This window comes from Hemitrygon akajei, chromosome 26, assembly GCF_048418815.1.
Source record: "Hemitrygon akajei chromosome 26, sHemAka1.3, whole genome shotgun sequence".
Classification (NCBI taxonomy): Eukaryota; Metazoa; Chordata; class Chondrichthyes; order Myliobatiformes; family Dasyatidae; genus Hemitrygon; species Hemitrygon akajei.
In genome coordinates, this window is record NC_133149.1 from 31217240 (window position 1) to 31238765 (window position 21526).

The 21526-nt window shown below is 44.1% G+C and overlaps 1 protein-coding gene across 6 annotated transcripts in view; it reads left to right on the forward strand.

Annotated features, from left to right (window-relative positions):
* The window catches only part of LOC140716828 (uncharacterized), a 394334-nt gene that overhangs the window by 244591 nt on the left and 128217 nt on the right, over positions 1-21526 (forward strand). For all 6 annotated transcript variants that reach the window (XR_012096375.1, XM_073029773.1, XM_073029775.1 and 3 more), the window contains exons 107-114: positions 1272-1394; positions 2429-2606; positions 3621-3760; positions 4842-5033; positions 5639-5860; positions 8152-8301; positions 11152-11255; positions 20429-20646. Coding sequence is in view for 5 of the 6 variants with exons in the window: in XM_073029773.1 (XP_072885874.1) it covers positions 1272-1394; positions 2429-2606; positions 3621-3760; positions 4842-5033; positions 5639-5860; positions 8152-8301; positions 11152-11255; positions 20429-20646 (1327 nt within the window). In the remaining variant the exon portion in view is untranslated. The remainder of the gene's footprint in view (positions 1-1271; positions 1395-2428; positions 2607-3620; positions 3761-4841; positions 5034-5638; positions 5861-8151; positions 8302-11151; positions 11256-20428; positions 20647-21526) is intronic.

Sequence of the window (21526 nt, forward strand, 5' to 3'; positions counted from 1 at the left end):
TTGCATGTCACTTCCCAAATTGCTGTCCTGATTATCGCCTAGAGCAGCAGGATTTGAAGTCAATCATTTTTTTTGTGCAAGTTTAGATAATTTAACATTTTCAGGTATTTCAGGCCAAGCAAAAGATGTCTTGGTGACCAGAGTAGCTCACAGAGCCAATTTGGTTAGTGAAGACTTGTTCACATGTGCCAAGATTGAACCTGCATTATAATGGCCCTCTATTGTATTGAAGAAGCCACAATAGACAGTGTAGGATGACTGCCCAAAGGCCTTGCTAAGATCATAAGTTATTAAGAATGGCCCATTTGAACTGAGGCAGGCAAGCACTGATGTTCATAGAAAGAAATAAGTTGATGGCTGATGCCACATCTTTTACATCTTGCATGACAGCCAAACTACAAGCTGGTATACATATCAGTTTACATATGCTATTATATTGGGTTTCATCATGGCAGTGCAATTTGGACAAGGCAAGTATTATGGATATGATATCTGTGAATCAGAATAGTATTGAAATGTAGGACTAAATCACCCTACCCTAAACACCGTCACCAGAAGGACCAATGAAAAGAAATATAGAAAAGTGCAGCATAGGAACAGGCCCTTCAAACGATCCGCTATGGCTGTGCCGGCCATAGTGCCAAATTAAATTAACCCATTTACCTGACATTTATTTCGCATCCTCTAGTCCCTACCTGTTCATCTGAATGTGACTCATCATATGGGATCCGAGTCCATAGGACGCTCAAAGCAGCTGCTTAGGTTGACTCTGTGGTTAAGAAGGCGTATGGTGTATTGGCCATCATCAATCACGGAATTGAATTTAGGAGCCGAGATGTAATGTTGCAGCTATATAGGACCCTGGTCAGACCCCACTTGGAGTACTGTGCCAGCAACGGTGGTGGAGGCAGATACAATAGGGTCTTTTAAGAGGCTTTTAGATAGGTACATGGAGCTTAGTAAAATAGAGGGCTATGGGTAAGCCTAGTCATTTCTAAGGTAGGGGCATGTTTGGTACAACTTTGTGGGCCGAAGGACCTGTATTGTGCTGTAGGTTTTCTATGTTTCTATGTTCTAAAGGTGAACTACAGAAGGGTTCTATGTCCTGGTCTTGCCCGTGGGGCCAGGTTCCAAAAAGTCGGTAAAGAATATCCAGGTTTCTCATTAATAATGTGATGAGCAGCAGACAACATAGATCATGCTGACAAGATTTTTTTAATGATCAATGCCTCATTTAACAATGTGCAAACCTTCTTATGCTAATGGTACAGGATATTACTGTCAACCTACAGCGGCGACTCCTGAGCCCTGTTTACCGGGTTATTATTGTCCCTCTGGAACCGAGGAAGCCACACAGTATCCCTGTCCTCCAGGAACATACAACGAATGGCCAGGTATTATTGTTATCAGTGTACATCTTGGTATAGTAAGTATAGTGTTCAAAGTTTCAAAGGTACATATAATGTCAGAGAAATGTATACAATATACATCCTGAAATTTTTTTTCTTCACAAGCATCCACGAATACAAAGGAGTGCCCCAAAGAATGAATGACAGTTAAATGTTAGAACCCCAAAGTCCGCCCCAGCTCCCCCACCACCACCCACGCATAAGCAACAGCAAGGCAATGACCCCCCCCCCACACCAGCAATAAAAACATCAGCGCTCCCCCGCCAAGCACTCAAGTGTGCAGCAAAACATCAATAAAGACACAGACTCGGAGAACCACAAAGACTACTCGTTCACCCAGTAATTCGACATACCACAGGCTCTCTGTCTCTAATAAGGGAAAAGATGTGTCCCCCTTTCACAGCGAGAGGGGAGACATAACAAACAACTCACTGATTTACAATGTTAAAAGTCTGTTGCTTTGCTTTTTCGGAGCTCTGTGCCCAAAGAACTCGGGTCTCTGGGTACACAGCCAGCAGCCAGCTCGCTGCTTTCGATCTTTCGTCTCCGACAACTCACCAATTTCCTGCAGAGGCACCAACCGCGAGTCAGCCCGCCTCCAAAAACACAAAATCCTGAAGGCACACTAGTCTTCTAGGACGAGTGCTTGGTATGTCGAATAGCAGCCAGTCGTGAGACCCCGAGAGCGGGTCTCATTTCCACAAAGAACCGAAGTTCATCCAAGTACTTCCACATACTGTACACGAATTTCATGTGTGTCATGAATTTCAGAGTAATAGCTGGTGCATTTTTTAAATGTTGTTATATTGACTTATTCAAAAGAAACTGTTTTCGGTTGCCATTTGGAACCAATGAAGGATTTTTGCAAATTGAACCTGTTGAATGTGAAATACAGTATGTTGATGCATATGTAGTTTAGGTGCTCATCTTTTTGTAGACAGGCAGCAAATATATTAATGAGCCATGATCGGCCTTTGCACTAACCTATAAACCTAACTTCTTGCTTTAACTTTCCCCAGGTAGTAGAAGTGAGGGGGAGTGTGAGACCTGCCCTCCAGGGCAGCACTGCAGTGGAGTCGGCCTCACAAAACCTTCTGGGCCTTGTGCTGCGGGTTACTACTGCACAGGGGGATCTTCAACCAGCGAACCAACCACTAATAATTTGGAGTTTAATACTTTCTTGAACTCCACCTCTGAGTATGTTTTGCCAATATATCTTTTACCATTAAGCTAAAATGTAATATTCAGGATAATTTGTTTTTACACACACTATATTGGATCTACATTATAGTTTTAAGTGAACGTAGACACCACCTTTGGAATAATTACACACATTCAAGTTCTAAATTGCATCTGGAACTGAATTCACATGAATCTAATTTAAGACCTTGTTGATCTTTAGATGTATTCAGAATATCTTCTCCCATTCTGAATAAAAATGAAGGGAAATTTTTGTTCAAATACACTGAGAGTAGATATTCTAAATATCAGTTTCCTGTAGTTTATCTAGCATTTCATCTGAACATCAGATGCATGCTGCATGTACAGTCTTCTCATCTTCCCAAAATTTAAGTCATAGTCAATATCATGTTCAATAGGATTATGTTTAGATAGCCGTTATTGATTTAATTTGCTTGTGGCCCTGCATTCCGATCTCATTTTAGTTGGCCAACTTTTCAGAACAAGAGCTACAATTATTGAAGCGTAAAGATTATGTTTCCTTTTTCTGAAATGCACATTTTAACTGTTCTCGTTAGCACAGTGACAGCAATGAAATACAGTAAAACTTCAATCATTGTTTGGCATTCCTGATAGTTTGGTATCCAGCTCACCCGTTAGTTCAATATCAGGGCCCAGGAATATGAGTAGATTTGCAGCTTGTAAATTTCCTGCTACATATGAACTCACTGGATTCACTGGAAAATGTATTGTGCAACTGTGTAATATCTTTAAAAGGAAAGGGGAATAAAGTAAGTTATAATAAAGTAAGTTGGGTAATAGATTACAGAGTTTAAGTGTATTGTGATTTTTGATTCTTTATTGTATTTACTTTTCCATTTGTGACACTGTTTCTGTTACGTTACTGTAAAACAGAAGGCTAGATGTGACTCTTCATAGCAAATTTGGTCATCAGATTTTTTTACCCTTCTAATGCTGCATGTGAATAACAATCTAGAAACCAACTTTTCTGATATTCATTGACATTTTTAGGTGGACGTTCAGTCTGGAACAAAACCAAATGACAGGTGGGCTTTGCCCAGTTGGTTATTATTGCCCACCAGGATCTCCCTCTCCAGTACCATGTGATGCAGGGACATACTGTTCAGATACAAAACTCTTTGCACCAACAGGTATAACAATTGTCAATATTGTTCATGTAAATTATAGTACCAGTCTGTTTAATTTTGCAGCATTTACAAAATCTTACACAATGATAACATTTATTCGAAAATAAGTTGCTCTGATGTGCTGTGAATCTCTCTTTGGGTTGCTTGTAAATCACAGGTCAGAAGCACATGAGAAGGGCTGTAGATGCTGGAAACCTAGAGCAATGCACACAAAATGCTGAAGGAACTCAGCAGTCAGGTCATGCCAGTGGAGAGGTATAAAGAGTTGACGTTTTGGGCCAAGATGCTTCATCAGGACTGGGAAGGAAGGGGGAAGAAGCCAGAATAAGAAGGGTGGGAGAAGGGGAAGGAGTACCAATCAGAAGGTGATGGGTGAGGCCAGGTGAGTAGGGAGGGGTGATGAGGTGTGATGGTGGAGAAGATAAAGAACTGAAGAAGGAATTTGATGGGCGGGGAAACTGGACCGTGAGAGTAAGGGGAGAAGGGGCACCAGAGACAGGTGATAGGCAGGTGAGGAAAAGAGAATGGGCCAGAATGGGGAGTGTAAAAGAAGAGAAGGGGGAGGATGGACAACCATTTTAATTCCAATCCCCATTCCCATTCAAACATGCCAGTCCATGGCCTCCTGTACTGCCACATTGAGGCCACTCTCAGTCTGGAGGAGCAACACTCATATTCTGTCTGTGTAGCCTCCAACCTGATGGTATGAACATCGATTTCTAGTAATATCGCACCTCTCCCCCTTTCTCTCTTTCCAGTCCTGATGAAGGAACTCGGCCTGAAACCTTGACTCTTTATTTCATTTCTACAGAAGCCACCTAACCAGCTGAGTTCCTCCAGCTTTTTGTGTGTGTTAATTAAAAATCAGTTTTGTTCCTTTTCTACACTGCAGCTCTTTTGCTTTCTTGGTTTCATTGTTCTAAATACAGTTTTATGGTCACTCCCATTACCCTGAGGATTCTTAAGCAAACCCTTTATTATATTCCTGCAGAGACTACCTAGTCTGTAGAGGGGGGGGAAATTTTCTGAATTAACACAAAAATGTAATTGTATCATAGTTTATTATTTCCTCTGCTTGATACAGGAGGCTGTAATGCTGGATATTATTGCAATACTGGCTCCACACAGCCTGACCAACACATCTGTCCTGCTGGTTTTTACTGCCCAGACAGCACAGCGGTTCCTATACCTTGTCTAGCTGGTACCTACAGCAACAACACTGGGAATGAAAAGGAATCAGACTGCCAGCTTTGTCTTAGTGGACAGTTCTGTGAAGGTAAAGAAGTGTTAAAATCCTGCACTCAAAGAAAATGCAATGTGCTGAGAAAAATGCATGGCAAGAAAATGTGAAAAAGGCATTAAAGCTAAATTTACTTTAATCTTTTGCAAAAGGTATAAAAATTAAGTATTTACAACGTTAGAACATTTGGCATAAATTCTAACACTGCAAAGTAAATACTCCCCAAAAGATCCTCAGAGCAAAATCTATTGATAGGCATAGAAATTATTTGTGAACTTCAATAAAAGCTTTGTTCCTGCTCTTTGGTGATCTAGTGTACTTAGACTGTTGAAGGAACACATTAAGAGCTCTTCAACATATGGCCACGAGGAGAAGTTCATGTACTCGCTCTAAGTTACCTATATCTCTAAGTGACACATCAGTCCTTCATTCAGCATCACCCCTCAAGCTGGCACATAAAATAGAGTCTGAAACCAAGAATATTCTGAAGGGTGTGGGAATAGCTCTGGGCCGTGGCATGGTGCTGTGCACTAATGTACTGTGACTCCAGGCGAGGTGAAATATACTGACACGATTATTACTTGAACCAAATGAGCTGTTTAAAATTTATTTCTCTTAAATAATATTACTTTGTTTTTAAGGGCATGGCAATGTTGCTCCCGATGGTCCTTGCTTGCATGGATTTTACTGTCCCCCTGGTCAAAGTTCAGCCAGTCCTACTTCATTCCTCTGTCCACCTGGTCACTATTGTCCTAGTGGAACTTCCATTCCACTTGCATGCCAGGGAGGAACTTACCAAATGCAGGAAGGCCAAGAGATCTGTGAATCATGTCCAGCTGGTTTCTTTTGTGAATTCTCTAATGGTAAGAAAGCTTATTTATTATTATACTAATATTAATGATAATACAGTGGATTCTATCAGTTAATCAGGACATTTGGGACAACTCTTAAAGAACAAAAATTAATCGAGAAAATAGCTAGGATTATGTTCTTTTATTTGGGACACTATGCCACTTAATTGGGACAGGAGACGGCTGCCTGACAGTTTCTAACTAGCGTCAGTTGCGTGGACGTGTGACCATTAGACACTACACCATGCTTAGAGCAAACAGTTCTTACATAGTATCAGTTGCGAGTGTTTGAGTTCAAAAAGCAGTGCTTTTTGTCACATAGTTGTTGAGAAATAAGTAGTAAAATGATGTAGAATTGTTTTGCTCACTGCGGTTTCAAGTATTCAGGCTTGAAGATGTCAGAAATGGCTGGGAGTGAAAATGAAAGTATTTCACTACTTCAACATTTACCTATGATAAATGTAACGGTATCAACAGTCATTTTGAATGTTGCAATGAAAATGAAGATTTATTAGATCCAATTGTTGACAGCATCGTATGAAGGCAGTCCATTATGTACACTAGGTGCCTGTCAATCAAAAGAACACAGCAGCATGTTTGTTGTCCGTTCTATCTGATGATGACAGTGAAATCTGTGCGGGAGAGTTTTTAAACTGGAAAAGCCATTACTCTGGGACAGCTCCACCCTCTCATTCTCGGAAGTCTGGGTCCAGTAGTACAAGTGATCATAACAAGCTGGGATCTTCCTTGTTGCAGTGGATAACCCTGACTACTTCTGTGCCTTATCACCTCCGTCACCCTCCAAGAAGCGTTGCAGGTCTGCCGCCTTGGGAGTTGGATTTCACTGTTGATCTTATCCACCCAATCTGCTGGAGCTGACTTCACATGCTTGGTCAGACGTGTCCCTCTTTCACCGGCTACTCTCACCTTTGAGGACTCTCACCATCTTCTTGTTACTACCCTCAGGAAGGAGAAACAGGAGCCTGAACACTCACACCCAATGATTCAGAAACAGCTTCTTTCCCCTCCATGATCAGATTTCTGAACAGTCCATGAATCCAGGAAGGTTATCTCATTATCCTTTTTATACTATTTACCTATTTATTTATTTTTGTAACTTATAGAAATGTTTGTCTTTGCACAGTACTTCTACTGCAAAGCAATAATTTCACATGATCTAAATTAATAATAATAAATCTGATTCTGATTATGTGATTGGAAAGGGATCACATTCCAAATGGGTATGAAATAACAGCCCTAATGGATAATGCTAGCTTCCAATGCATGCCATTTGGGATCTCACAACATTTCTCACATACTTCCTGCTTCGCTCATTTACATCTAGTACAGAGATGGTTACAACCTGTCTGAATCCATTCCTGCTGCATTTTCTACTGAAAGTCAGCAGTAACCTGAGTATATATTGTAACTTCATATTGCAGGTACTATTGATGAGGAAAAATTCACAAAGAGCATGTTTTAAAAGAAAACAAATGGAAGGGCGATACTGCAAGATCTTCTTGGAAATTAAGTCATTATCATTTTTCAGGATTGTATCTTCAAAGTTCAAAACTCAGTAAATTGATTATCAAAGTACATATATGTCACCATATACAATTTGAGATTCATTTTCTTGTGGGCAAACTCAATAAATCCAATAAAATCAATGAGGAATCGTACTCAACAGGATGGACAAACAACCAATGTCCAAAAGACACCAAACTGTGCAAATGCAAAAGGAAAATAATAATTTTTTAAAAAATGAAGAATAAATATTGAGAACATGAGATGAAGAGTCCTTGAAAGTGAGTCTGTTGGTTGTGGGAATAGTTCAGTGATAGACCAAGTGAAGTTCAGTGCAGTTATCCCCACTGGTTCAAGAACCTGATGACTGAGGGTAATAACTGTTCTTGTACCAGTGGTCTGAGTCCTGAGGCTCCTGTACCACTTCCGGATGGTAACAGCAGGAAGAGAGCATGACCTCAGTGTGGTGGCAGTCCATGATGATGGATGCTGCTTTCCTGTGACAGCGTTTCATGTAGATGTGCTCAATGGTGCACATCTACAATACACTTACATGAGTGATGCAAATGTAGCCTTCCCTGATGGTAATTGTGGAAAGCCATTTTGTAATCTTAAGTGTGGCCTCTGGTAATAGAATGAGGTCTGTTAGATAAAACTAGTTGAGTTTATCTGGAATATTATATATGACAAATTTAGCATCATTTAATATTACAGTGCATCAAATTATCTATGCTCCTCGTTTTCAGTCACATTGTTGTCATTTTCTTTGTCACTTGAAGGTTTTGGTGGGAATGTTCCTGAACTGTGTCCCATGGGCTTCGTCTGCCCTCCTGGCACTGCTTTGGGTACAGAGCATCCCTGTGCTGCAGGTACATATGGTCCTTTGCCCGGTGCAGCGAATGAGGCAGGCTGTTTACCCTGTTCACCAGGTTAGTAATGACAATTAATGTGCAATGAAGAATATATATCTCTGAGGAAAGCAGTATGACTTTGTTCATTCTGTTCTTTTGGAGTTGGAGCAACCCCAAGTACTTTATGTTCTGAAGTAATAGTAATCAAGTGTACCTGTAATTTTATAAAATAGTATTTTGGAATTAAGGAAATAAAGTAGCTAATGTTGATATTATGTTAAATTTGTTCTTCTGGAGTCGAAGCAGCACAAGTTCCTAATGTCCTGAAGTAACTGTTAATAAATTGTTCTTGTAATTTTGTAAGTTAAAGAATTAAGTAGCTAATGTTGATATTATGTTCCTGGTCTTTCATGAGCAAAGCACGTTAACATTAGAATAACTATTTGTACAGTACTGAAAGAGTACAGAAGTTGTATATTTTGCCTACACACTTTCCTCATGTAGACAGAAATGAACAAATGTTTGCCTTAAAAAGCTGCAGGCACCCATAAGAGACATTTTGTACTATCAAATATATATATTTAATGTTGCATCATTAATTTTCTTTTCCTTTCAATTAAATGCACTTTAACTTGTTTCTTGCATAAACATATTTCAAGCTGTAGTCAATGATGATGTAGCTTGATATTCCAGTTATCCTTTGTTAACCTAGAAAGGTGATCGGCCAATGGGATTCCAGGTGACTTTCAGATTTAATCACATTGTGTCAACTTGAGTTAAATGGATTTTGGCTTTTAAGTTCAAAGTAAATTGATTCTCCAAGTATGTATATATTACCACATACAGGCAGTCCCTGTGTTACCAACGGGTTCCATTCCGAAGTCCGCCTATAAGTCGGATTTATATGCAAGTCAGAACAGGTACATTATTTAGTGTCAGTTAGTCAAACGTTTGTCTTAGTATATAGCATAGATTTTACCTTTCTATTCAACACTTAAGAAACATATGTATTTCAATAATTAATCCACTGCCTTGCTTAGTAATAAATGTAGCTTTCATCAGGGCAGGGCCTTTCACATGCTCCATTATTCTCACTTTATCCTTTCGCTATATCCTTTAAAATTGTTCCGATCGTTGACCGACTGTAGCCTAAAGCTTTTCTAATGACCGATGGCGTTTCACCTCTTTCCAATCGCTTTATTATTTCCACTTCATTTTCAATTGCAATTGTTTTCCATCAGTGGAACAGAAAACTGAAGATTCAGCAGCAGCCACGGGTCCCCTGCTTCCCCCGGTCCTAAAGTCCACCCGCACTGAGACAGGTTAATGGGACAAGTGGGGGCGGTGCTGACTGGAAAAGGAGGGGTCAGGGTGAATCTTGCTAAGAGATATTTAAGCCACATACAAAGTTACACACTCAACACAGTGTCAACGGCAATGACTTAAAATAGGAGATGGCGTCGTGATCCAACTTAAAATGGGGGATGGTGTTCTCCCTCCGTTCGTAAGTACGAGTTGTTCGTAAGTCGGATATTCGTAACTCAGGGACTGCCTGTATACCCTGAGATTAATTTTCTTGCAGGCATTTACAGGGAAAAAAATTCAGTAGAATTTATGAAAAACTATACTTAAACAAAGACTGACAAATAACCAATGCGTAAAAGACAAACTGTACGAAGATAAAATAATAATAATTAGAGCTAATTCAATTGGTTTAAAGTTGCCACATGTACTGAGATACACTGAAAAGCTTTATTGGCATGGCATCCAGTCACATCATTCCCAACCCATAAGTGTGTCAAGGTAGTGGTGGTTGGTGGTTTGGCATCCGTCTGTCTCGAAGGACAATGGGTGATGATCATCATCATCAAAAGACTGGGAGGAAGGTATGGAGATCCTGAGATGCCCAGTTGTCATGGACCCCTCTTGGCACCATCAGTGTAGTCCAAAGGAAAGCTTATGAAGCAATAAGTCTTCACATACACAAGGCAGTGGGGCTATTTACCCATATCTGGGGATCTGCTTCACAAGTACCAGGGCATGTCCACACACCGGTGGGCCTGCGCGCTACGTGTGCAGGGACCAGACCTCCTCCCCATCCTCTGTAGATCAGCCTGAGTCCGAAAGGGGTTCAGTTCCCGTGTGTCGCCAGCGAGGAGGCACTACATGAGGCTTGCTGTTGGAGAGACTGTGTACTGGCAGAGAGAGACTGACACATTCAGCTCTCCTTTTCGCAAGACCGCTAGTCAGCGGTGGAAGCTGAAAGTGAGAGTGACAAGCACTACTCACTACACTACTGCACTAGACGCATCACAACAGCCATTTTGACACCATCATGGTAGTACAAATACATAACCGTATAGCAATTACAGCACGGAAACAGGCCATCTCGGCCCTTCTAGTCCGTGCCAAACGCTTACTCTCACCTAGTCCCACTGATCCGCACTCAGCCCATAAACCCTCCATTCCTTTCCTGTCCATATACCTATCCAATTTTTTTTTTAAATGACAATATCGAACCTGCCTCTACCACTTCTACTGGTAGCTCGTTCCACACAGTGGATGCTCGTTCCACACAAATAGAAAAACAATACCGAATGTATTGTTACAGTTACGAAGTGCAGAGTAGGTAGACAAGTGAAGTGTAAAGGCCAAGTGAGGTAGATCGAGAAATCAAGAGTTTATCTCTATTTCAACATATGAGGTATCTGTCCAGGAGTCTAATAATAGTGGGATAGTTTCCCCCTCCCCCCCCCACCTGATTAGCTCCATAAATTGCTGCATTAGGAGTGTGGCTACACCTTAAGTTCCCTGTTTAAAACAATAATCAAAGCACTACCATACAAACAAAGTGATGCTCAGCTCAGTTTGTTATTTTTAGTTCTTTCTTCAACCTATTGCTGTAACTCTTGCGTCTCTCCCTGATAGGTATGTTTTGTGCTTCCAGTGGTCTCTCCAACCCCAGTGGACTGTGTTATCCTGGATATTACTGTACTGGAAGTGCCGTCACTCCGACTCCCAGCAAACATTGGGTATAATCTGCACAGAAATATTGGAGTCAGAATGAATTAAAATAATGTTTGAACCAAGTTGATCCAATCTAATATCTATTTATTAGATATATTAATGTTGAACTATAATATGTTGGTTTTATTATCTTACGAAAATATTGATGCGTAGTAAAAAGGAGTAGGCCGATCAGCATTCAAAATCATGTTGTTCTGATCGCCTATCTGAACACCTTATTCCTCTTCTCTCCACTGATGCTGGTTATGTTAACAAATTTATCTGCCTCCTTCACATTTGTCCGGTGACTTTGTCTCTAAACCCCTCTTTAGTAACGGATTCCACAGATCACCATCCTCCGGGTGGTGTAATTTCTCCTCATCTCTTGCCTGTAATCTGAGAGTGTGACTCTTCATTCCAGAAGCCCCAGCTAGGGAAAGCATCCTCTCTATATCCAACTGACCCAACCTGTGAGAATTTTGCAAGATTCAATGAGATTTCTTTTATTTCTAAATTCTAATACCTAGCTAGCAGCATGGCAACAAAACAGTGGTGTAATGCTTTACAGTACCAGTGATCACCGCTGCCTGTCAGGAGTTTGTACGATCTCCTCACGACCGCGTGGATTTCCTCCAAGTGCTCTGGTTTCCTCCCACATTACAAAGATGTACAGGCTAGGAAGTTATTGACATGCTATATTGGGCCAGATGCATGACAACACTTGATGATACCCTCAGCACATTCTCGGACTGTGTCGGTCATTGGTGCAAAGCGATGCATTTCACCATATGTTTCGATGTCCGTGTGACAAATAAAGCGAATCTTTAATTTTTAGAATCTCTCCTCGTAATGAGAATCTCACCATCCCAGCAGTGTGGTGAACTATTCAATCTCCAAAGCATAAAAACTAATTTGAAGGAGAACAAAGGAGCTGGAAATACGAGTCCAACTTTGTGTTTACTTTAAACAAGGCACGCACATCTGAAGAGAGAGTTAGATAGAGCTCTTATAGATAGCGGGGTCGAGGGATATGGGGAGAGGGCAGGAACGGGGTACTGATTGTGTATGATCAGCCATGATCACAGTGAATGGCGGTGCTGGCTAGAAGGGCTGAATGGCCTACTCCTGCACCTACTGTCTATTGTCTATTGAAGTGTTAGCGTGATAATGTATGTCGGTGGTCCCCAACCGCTGGTCCACGGCCCGGTAGTTGAGGACCACTGACGTATGTCATCCACGCACGTTTATATATAATGAATTATTTAAATGCACAAGAATGCTTAATCAAACAATATATTTGCAAAATTACTCAAATGTCACTAAAACATTAAATACACAACACCCCTCCCTGCTTAGCTATAAACTCCAACTCAGTATAGAATGTATCTCAACTATATGCAGAGTATACAAAATTGTGGTGAGCATTTGGTCCAGAATGACAGACGAGGAAGCTAACTCAACAACAGTTTTTATTGTGATACACAGCAATACAGACCGGGCCCATAACCCAGAGAGAGAATAGCTCCATTTCATACAGATGGGGAGGTGACCATCACACATCCTGGTTACAGTTAGGGTGATCCACAAATACACAAGCAAATAACGATACAACCCAAGCCAAAATGTAACAACAAATGAAATGAAACTTCCCACTGTAATTCCACGAAAGCATTTTAACACAAGAACCATGAACGGTGCTGGTCATTAGAAATGCAAGGGTGAGCTGTCGACCACACGCCCCCCACCCCCCGGAGCGTCACACTGGCCCCACCTAAGGGATCAGCAGCCATCCGCAGCAGTCCCAGAGTCCATCACAAAGTCCAAAAGTCCCAGTGGTGGTCGTCGCTGCCGCCTGGGGTGCTGGGGGTTTCCTGGAGCCTCCCCAGGGGAGACGCTGTTTGGGGAGGCAAGAGGCAGGGCACTCAGAGTGCTCCTGCACGAACATGAGCACAGCCAGCGTACACCCGGTGCTCTCCTGAACTGCTGCCCAGTATGCCCACAAGACTAGGGGAAGGTGGCGATCCCAATCGCACCAGTGCTGGCTGACGAGGGTGGCAAGCTGCGTAGCCAGTGTGGCTCTGCGGGTGCACGGGGGTGGTCCGCGTTTTTGCGAACCCCAGCCGCTAACCACCTGCGCCTCAAAGTTGCGTCCATGGTCACTGTGGAGTTCCTCAGCGGTGCCGAAATGGCAGAAGAACTCCCCCACAAGTCTCTCAGCAGTGCTGGTCCGGGATCACACACGCCTCTGGCCACTTTGTGAGGTAATCCGTGGCCACGAGAACGTAGCGGTTCCCGGCGTCATTGTGGGGGAAGGGGCCCAGGATATCCCCTTCCCCCCACGTGCTCCATTGGGGCTCCCACCAGGTACTGCTGCTTCGATACTCTAGACTGGCGGCCCGGCCTATTCTGGACGTGCAAGCTTCACAGCAGTGCACGAACAGCGCCATGTCCTGCCTGCACCCAGGCCAATAGAGTTGTTCACACAGCTTGCCCAACATCTTTGTTACTCCAAAATGGCCGGCCGTGACCAGCTCATGCTCTGACCGCGGCACTGTGGCGCAGAGCCCCTGGGGGACCACCAGCCGTAGGAGGCGTCAGTCGCCATGCGGGGTCTGCCAACGCTGGAACAGCAATCCAGCGCGCACCTCCAGCGTACTCCACTGGGAGTATAGGGCTTTGGTCTCTGGATCCAGAGCAGAGACCTCCCCCCACCCCGGCTGCTGTCCCACGCTCAGCCATCGCCTCACTCAGGCCAGCATGGGATCTCTCACCTGCTGGCTGCGCAGGTGCGGCTGGTCAATGGTGGGGAGAGCACCGCCGCTCGCTCTCGGCTCTGCTCCTCGAGTCGCCGACATTAGCGACACTCGGTGGCCTCACGGGGACGGCGAGAGAGGGCGTCAGCATTGCCGTGGTGTCTTCCGGCACGATGCTGTATCTCGACCCTCAGGACCGCGGACACTCAACAGCCAGGTCAGCGACGCAGGATCCGTCGGCCGAAGAAGTAGGGGCGCTGAGCCGTGGCCAAGAGCTCCTGGCGGTGGGTGCGCTGATGTACGCCACAGCGTGCTCTCCTTGATCCCCTTCCTTTGACAGCACTGCACTGAGCCCCCTGTGTCAGCATTGAAGGGGCATGCTGGATCGGGACCTGGGTGAGCGCAGCTCGGAGCTGGTCGCAGGCGGCCGCGCAGGTGTCAGTCCAGGCAGAGGGCCTCCCCTTCTCAGTGAGCTGGTGCAGGTGACTGGCAGTGGTGGCGAAGTCCTTAATAAACTGGTGGTAGTATGATGCCAGCCCCAGGAAGCTGCAAAGCTTGGAGACATCGCGGGGGGTGGACCATTTCTTCACCACCGCCACCTTCTTAGGGTCAGTTGCCACTCCTTCTGCACGAAGCTCCTGGAAGTGCATAGCCCTTGACCAATGGTGAAGACAGTCTTTGGCCGGGCCTCTGGGGCCAATTCGACCTGCCAGTGGCCACTGGGGAGATCGAGAGAGCTGAACTAGGTTGAACTTGCGATGTAGTCCAGAGCATCATCAGTTCTGGGCAGCGGGTAGGAATCCTGGGCCACGGCATTGAGAAGGCAGGCAATGCCACGCAGAACCGCCACAACCCATCTTTCTTCCTCACCAACACCACTGGGGCTGCCCACGGGCTGTCGTTGGATTCAAAGATGCCAGCTACTGCCATCTCTTTGATCCGCTGCCCGGCACTTAGCGAGGGCCGGGCGATGAGGACGCAGGTGGATGGACCAGGCGTCCCGAGTATTAATGTGGAGTTGGACCAGCCCCGTGCGCCTGCAGTCCTCGCCCCTGGCTGCGAAGATATCGCTGTGCTGGCCCAGCAGGTCCTTCAGCCGCCGCCCCGGTCCTGCTCTTGCTCTGCCCGGACGGTCTCACTGGAGGATGCTGCAGAATGTCACTGTGCTGTATCGATGCATTTGCTGATGACAGGAGCACGGTGTGCTGCGCTGGGGAAGCCAATGGTGGTTGTTACCGCACCTTCCTGGAGCTGCCCTGCCGAAGAGCAATGGCTTCAGCACCGAGGTAGAGTGTTGCCCCCGGCACATCCACACAGGCCCCCGCCTCCCACCAGCGGGACAACAATTCCAGGCCAGTGATGCAGGACTCCCGGATGTCGGCTAGCCGCTCCTCGTGCTCCGCTGTGTTTTTCCCCACTGCGATGCGCAGTCACCTCCTCCCTCTCATCGTCGCACAGTTGTCGGTGACTGGAGCCAGCCGGACTACCATCGCGGGATGGGTGATGGTGATGGTTGACCCCGTGTCCACCAATGCCTGGCATCTGATGCCCTCCACCACGCAGTCCACGCTCTGCTCTTTGCCCTCCCGGGGAGGCGACAACAGAGGGATTCTGCTGGAGGTCTCGGGCGATGCTGGAATGCCTTGGGGTGGGGGGGTTAAAATTGTTTCTGCTCTCTCTGCTTCAGCCAGCGCCTCGGTCAGCGATGATGGTGATCTCAGGCGAAGGCACTCCAGCGTCAGCGCTTTTACAAAAGCGTGCTCTTACTGGGCAGTGGGAGGAAACTTGGGTAGCCATGCTGAGCGCAGTAGCAGCGACCTGTGCTTTCCCCTGTACGGCGCTGTCTGCTGCACGGTCCTTCCCTCATTGCTTCCGCCAGTGGCCTCTGCCCTGTAGTCACGTGGCTGCGCCAGCGTTAGATTGAGTGCCAGGGCAAGGTGCACCACCGTCTCGGTAGGACTCCACCCCTTGTGCCATGCAGCAAATTTGACTTGCGCCAGGTAAGGCTCCAGGTGGCTGTTACCGTTGTATCTGGGAAGCTTCAGGGTGGCCCTGGTAGCACTAATTGCCGAGACCCATCGGTCTTCCTCTTGCTCCGGCGGCATCTGCCGTAGGGTCCTCCCATGCCTGCGTCGTCTTGGGTTCCCCGGTGTGGGTCACGAGGGAGCCGGGTATTGCATTCCACCGTGCCCCCCGGGTTGGGGATCCTAGGCACACTCACTCCATCGGGGCTCCCTGGGAAGGCACGATGCTCGGTTCCCAGGTCCACCCTTGGGATCCCGTCTTCAGAAACCCTACTCTTGTAAGATAACATCTTTCCTAACAAGGGTGGGGGGAGGGGGGTCACTCTCTTTGGCCATTGACACTTGTGGCTGTGAAACATTTTTTGCTCTGGGGCCTCTTCTGTGGTGGTTGTAGGAGTTGGTTCTGGGACTGCAGGAAGTGGTTCTGACATCTCTGGACACCTTTCTTCTGGGCATGTTGGCATCACGACCAGCGCATGTGAAGCTTCACTGGACGATGTGGATCATAATGTGTGAGTAGAGTGTCTGATGTCATCATTTCCTTTTACCTTTTAGAAAGCCACCTCGCACTGATTTGTCCATTGACATTTCTTCCCAATCTGTAGTAATGAGTTCAAGGGGTGGAGCACAGTAACCACCTTCGACAGGAAACTGTTATAGTAATTGGCAAATCTTAAAAAAGATCACAACAATGTCTTGTCCTTTGGCCCTGGGGCATCCACCACTGCTTGAATTTTCTCAGCACACTTGTGTAAACTTTGTTTGGTTTAAAGAATGACCTTTTGTGTCGATGGTGTGACCAGAGTAACTGATGTTTGGTTTAAAGAATTCACATTTGTTGTGTTGTGCTCTAAGCCCATAATTTTCTCATCTTTTTAACACTGCCTTGAGATTTTGGAGATGTTCCTTGTCATCCTCACCGGTAACAATGATGTCATCCAGGTAATACTGAGTGCCTGGGCATCCTTGCAGCACCTGAGTGCAGGTGCAGATGCTCCTCCAAAAATAAGAATATTATTTTGATAAAGCCCTTTGTGAGTGTTTATGGTGAGAAACACTTTGGACTCTTCTTCCATCTCCATCAGTAGGCAGGCCTCAGTTAGTCCACTTTGCTGAAGTGTTTCCTTCCCAAAGGTTTGTGAAGATATCCTCCATCCTGGGCAGAGGGTATTGATCTACTTTCAGTACTTAAAATCACCACAGATCCTGACAGACCCATCCTTCTTGGCCACTGGGACCACGTGCGTTGTCCATGGGCTCCACCCAACCTTGGAAAGAATTCCTTCAGCCTCCGTGCAATCTAGCTCACTGGCTACTTCATCACGGATGATATAAAGAACTGGATGGGCTTAGTATACAACAACACACACAAAATGCTGGTAGAACACAGCAGGTCAGGCAGCATCTATAGGGAGAAGCGCTGTCGATGTTTCGGGCCGAGACCCTTCGTCAGGACGTCGACAGCGCTTCTCCCTATAGATGCTGCCTGGCCTGCTGTGTTCCACCAGCATTTTGTGTGTGTTGTTGTTTGAATTTCCAGCATCTGCAGATTTCCTCGTGTTTGGGCTTTGTATACCTTGGGTGTGACATTTTCATTTAACACTATTTTACCCCTGATACGTTTGAGTTTACCAATACCATCCTTGAATACTGCTGCAGCGTCGTCCATTTAGGAATTGGATGGCAGAGGGGAAGAAGCTGTTCCTGAATCACTGAGTGTGTGCCTTCAGGCTTCTGTACCTCCTACCTGATAGTAACAATGAGAAAAGGGCATGCCCTGGGTGCTGGAGGTCCTTAATAATGGACACTGCCTTTCTGAGACACTGCTCCCTGAAGATGCCCTGGGTACTTTGTAGGCTGGTGCCCAAGATGGAGCTGACTAAATTTACAACCTTCTGCAGCTTCTTTCAGTCCTGTGCAGTAGCTCCTCCATAATAGGTAATAATAAATTCAAATAAATAATTTAAAAAATCAAATATTATACAAACGTAAAAACCTGAATCACAAGGAACTGTTAAATGATTAAAAACATTTCAACAAACTAAGTGGGACTAGAAATAGAGGTGAAAGGAGAATCTGAGGGTAACTTCACACAGAGGGAGCTGTCAGTGGAATTGGATGTGGGTTCAATTGCAACATTTAAGAGAATTTTGTCTAAGTTCTTGGATGAGAAAGGTATGGTGGGTTATGGTCTGGGTGCTGGTGAATGGGACCAGGCAGAAAAACAAATTAGCACAGACTGGATGGGCCAAAGGGCCTGTTTCTGTGCTGTAGTGCTCTATGGCTCTAACATTTGACCTAGGGGTCCAAGTCCATAGGTCCCTATGGTAACATTGGTGAAGGAGGCTTGTTTTAATAGGCGGGGGCATAGAATGTGATTGGGCTAGAGAGAGTGTAGAGGACATTCACCGTGATATTGCCTGGATTGTAGGACTCTCATTATGGGAAGATATTTAAATAGGCTGGGCTTGTTTTCCCTGGAGTGAAGGAAGCTGAGGGGTGACCTTCAACATTTTTAAAACCAGCTATTTAATATTTAAATCACTAGAAATACTTGAATGTTTTTTTCAGCTCAGTTAAGCCAGAACTTTATTTAAAATTGAGTGTGGTTTACATGTCAGGCATAAACTTGACTTGTGGGTTGGACAGTGAAACCCAGAAGAATATATATTTCCCTGTGTCACTGATGAACTCAAGTCAGAACCTTATACTAAGTTTGTAGACCACAGACCCCAAGCTTGGGAAGTTTGTTGGCTGTTGGGAAATAGGTCTTCACTAGGCTGTGTGTAAAATAGAGGGAGAGTGGTATGAGATTTTCTGGGAGATCAGCGGTTTTGCCAATGAAGGATTTCATACCTCCCTTAAAGCCAAGTAGAGACAGGGTCAGATATAATTTCCAAATTTGTGCATTTTGCGTGCCATCCAATCTGAACAAACCGATATTGTGGCTTTAAAAAGTGCCTGAATGTTTCTGGTAAATTAGGTTTAAATTTAAACCCTTCAAATTCATGTTCTGTTCTGTTCTGGATGTGTTAAATCATTAGCAGGCCCTCAGCTGCTCTGCCAACCCACTTCTGCATCTGCTCTGTTACTGCAATATCCTCTTTGCGCTGCATTGATGAAAGCAATATCCTCATTCAGTTAGGCATGATTTATGACATGATATTTGGTAGCCACATGTTGATGTGTTAATACATCCCAATACAGGTCCTCCCCACATTATGAACACCCAAATTATATACAGCCCATATAAACAAATGGGTGTTTTTGAGACCAGTGAGTTGGATTTACAGGCTGGCTGCGGGCATCATCTGCCCTATAGGAACTTGGCTTGCAGCTTTATATGAACTTTTAACTGCATGCATCTCTTGGTTGGCTGATGTTTTAATTGAAAGATATTGCAAAGTGACTGCATTTCTGATTTCTGAACTGTTCAGGAACAGAACTCTGTTGTAACCAGGGAGAACTTGTATTTGATTTACTTTAATTCTGTCAACAATTATATTCTGGTTTACTGTCAGTCAAATTGTTTAGATCACTTGCGATGCATATTATTTTGGTCCCAATTAAGTCATATTCTTTGTAATTTTATTTTGATATGAAGCATTTTAATATTCCATAGAGTGAAGATTCTCTATCATTAATCTGCCCAATACTCAAATAACTTCAAATCTCCTGCTGCCTATCTTTATTTAGCATTTCAGTTGATTGCATTCTTGGGGAGTTTTTAATCATAGTCTGGTATTGAAATAGGCTTAGGTGCTGTATCAGCCAATTCATCCATTTTACTTAGATGCATAACCAATAAGAATTACCAAATGAGTGAGTAAAAAGAGTAAATGCAACTTCAAATGCATAGTCCTAAATGAAAACTGCTCACAGAATAGATACTCATCAGTTCTTATAGCATGAAAATAGTACCTTTGGCCCATTGAGTCCATGTTGACTATCAAGCATCTATTTATACTAATACCATTTTAGTTTCCCCACATTCTATCAACTCCTGCCACTCTCCCCACAACTTCCCTCCCAGTTTGCTCACCTGCACAAGAAGATATTTACAGTGACCAGTTGATCTGCCAAGCTACACGTGATCATGATCACGGAAAGAACATGCAAACTCCACACAGAAAACACTTAAGGTCGGAATTGAAACCTGAGTTTCTGGAGCTGAAAGGGAGTAGCTCTACCGAATTTGTCCACTGTGCTGCCTCGTAATATCTCTCACTAATTAATATTCAAATCATGCAATTATTTTGAAATTAACAGATTTTCAGAAGATCTTTAATGTGTACATATATGTTTTTGTACAATTTATTCTGAAGTTGTATTGCGAACATATTAGTCAACAGAGGCAAATTTACGCGGAGGGAGCTGCCTCATGAATTATTATCTTTATGTATTTAAACATGTCTATAATAGGTTAATTCTGATAATGCCACTTTTAGTGGTAACGATATCTGCCCCATGGGTCACTTCTGTCCAGAGGGCAGCAAGTATCCACTGCCTTGTCCAGCCGGAACATACTCTCCCACTACAGGGCTGACCAGTGAAGACCAGTGTCAACACTGTCCTATTGGGCACTACTGCAGTCAATTAGGACTGACAGACCTGAATCAAGCTCAACTCTGTGACCCAGGGTAAGTGTTACGCTAATACTCTCCTACATTTTAATGTGAAAACTTTAATCTGTTCTGTACAATCAAATTCTCAAGAATCAGGCTTATTGTATGATAAATATTGTATTTTATGTATATAAAGTCAAAACACTGTACTTCTAAATACCCAATTTGTCAGACCTTTCACTCTCTTCATGAATTTGGTTTAATTTTACCTTAATTTTTGATCAGCACCATTATTTGAACTAACAGCACAGTTCTGAAAAAATCTTCCCACAACGTGCTTTTAATTGATGAACCTGAAAGCTGGTGATATTTTGGTAAATGTCAACACTGAGTTTGCTATCCATTAGTGATGTGATACTTCTCGATGTCTGATCGACCCAGTGACATTACAAAATGCTGTTCATTAATCAGATAACCAATATTTTAAGGTGGCATTTGAGTGAACAAAGAGGCAAATAACTACTCTGGAAACCTTAGCCTGTACATAAAATATGTAACTAAAGTTACAACCCTTTTGGATAGCAGTAGCACACACAGAATGCTGGAAGTACTCAGCAGGTCAGGCAGCATCGTGACCTCCTGAGGTCCCCCAGCACATAATGCTTTGGATAGTAACATTAGTAGTCTGCACATACTGTATTTCCCGGATTATTTGTAAGTGAATTAATTCTGGGAAAAAGCAGATTGCTACATAATGGAATGCTCGTCTGTTCACCAGCTGTGATAAGAACAGAAAATGCTCGAAGGACTCCGCACTTTGGACAGAGAAACGATTGATGTTTCATTTCCAGGCCGCTTAATTTGAACTGGGAGAGAGAGAGAGAAACGAGGTGGTTTTAAGTAGTAGATGGGGGGGAAGGGGAATAGGTGGAACAAAGGGAGTTTCTGCCATAGG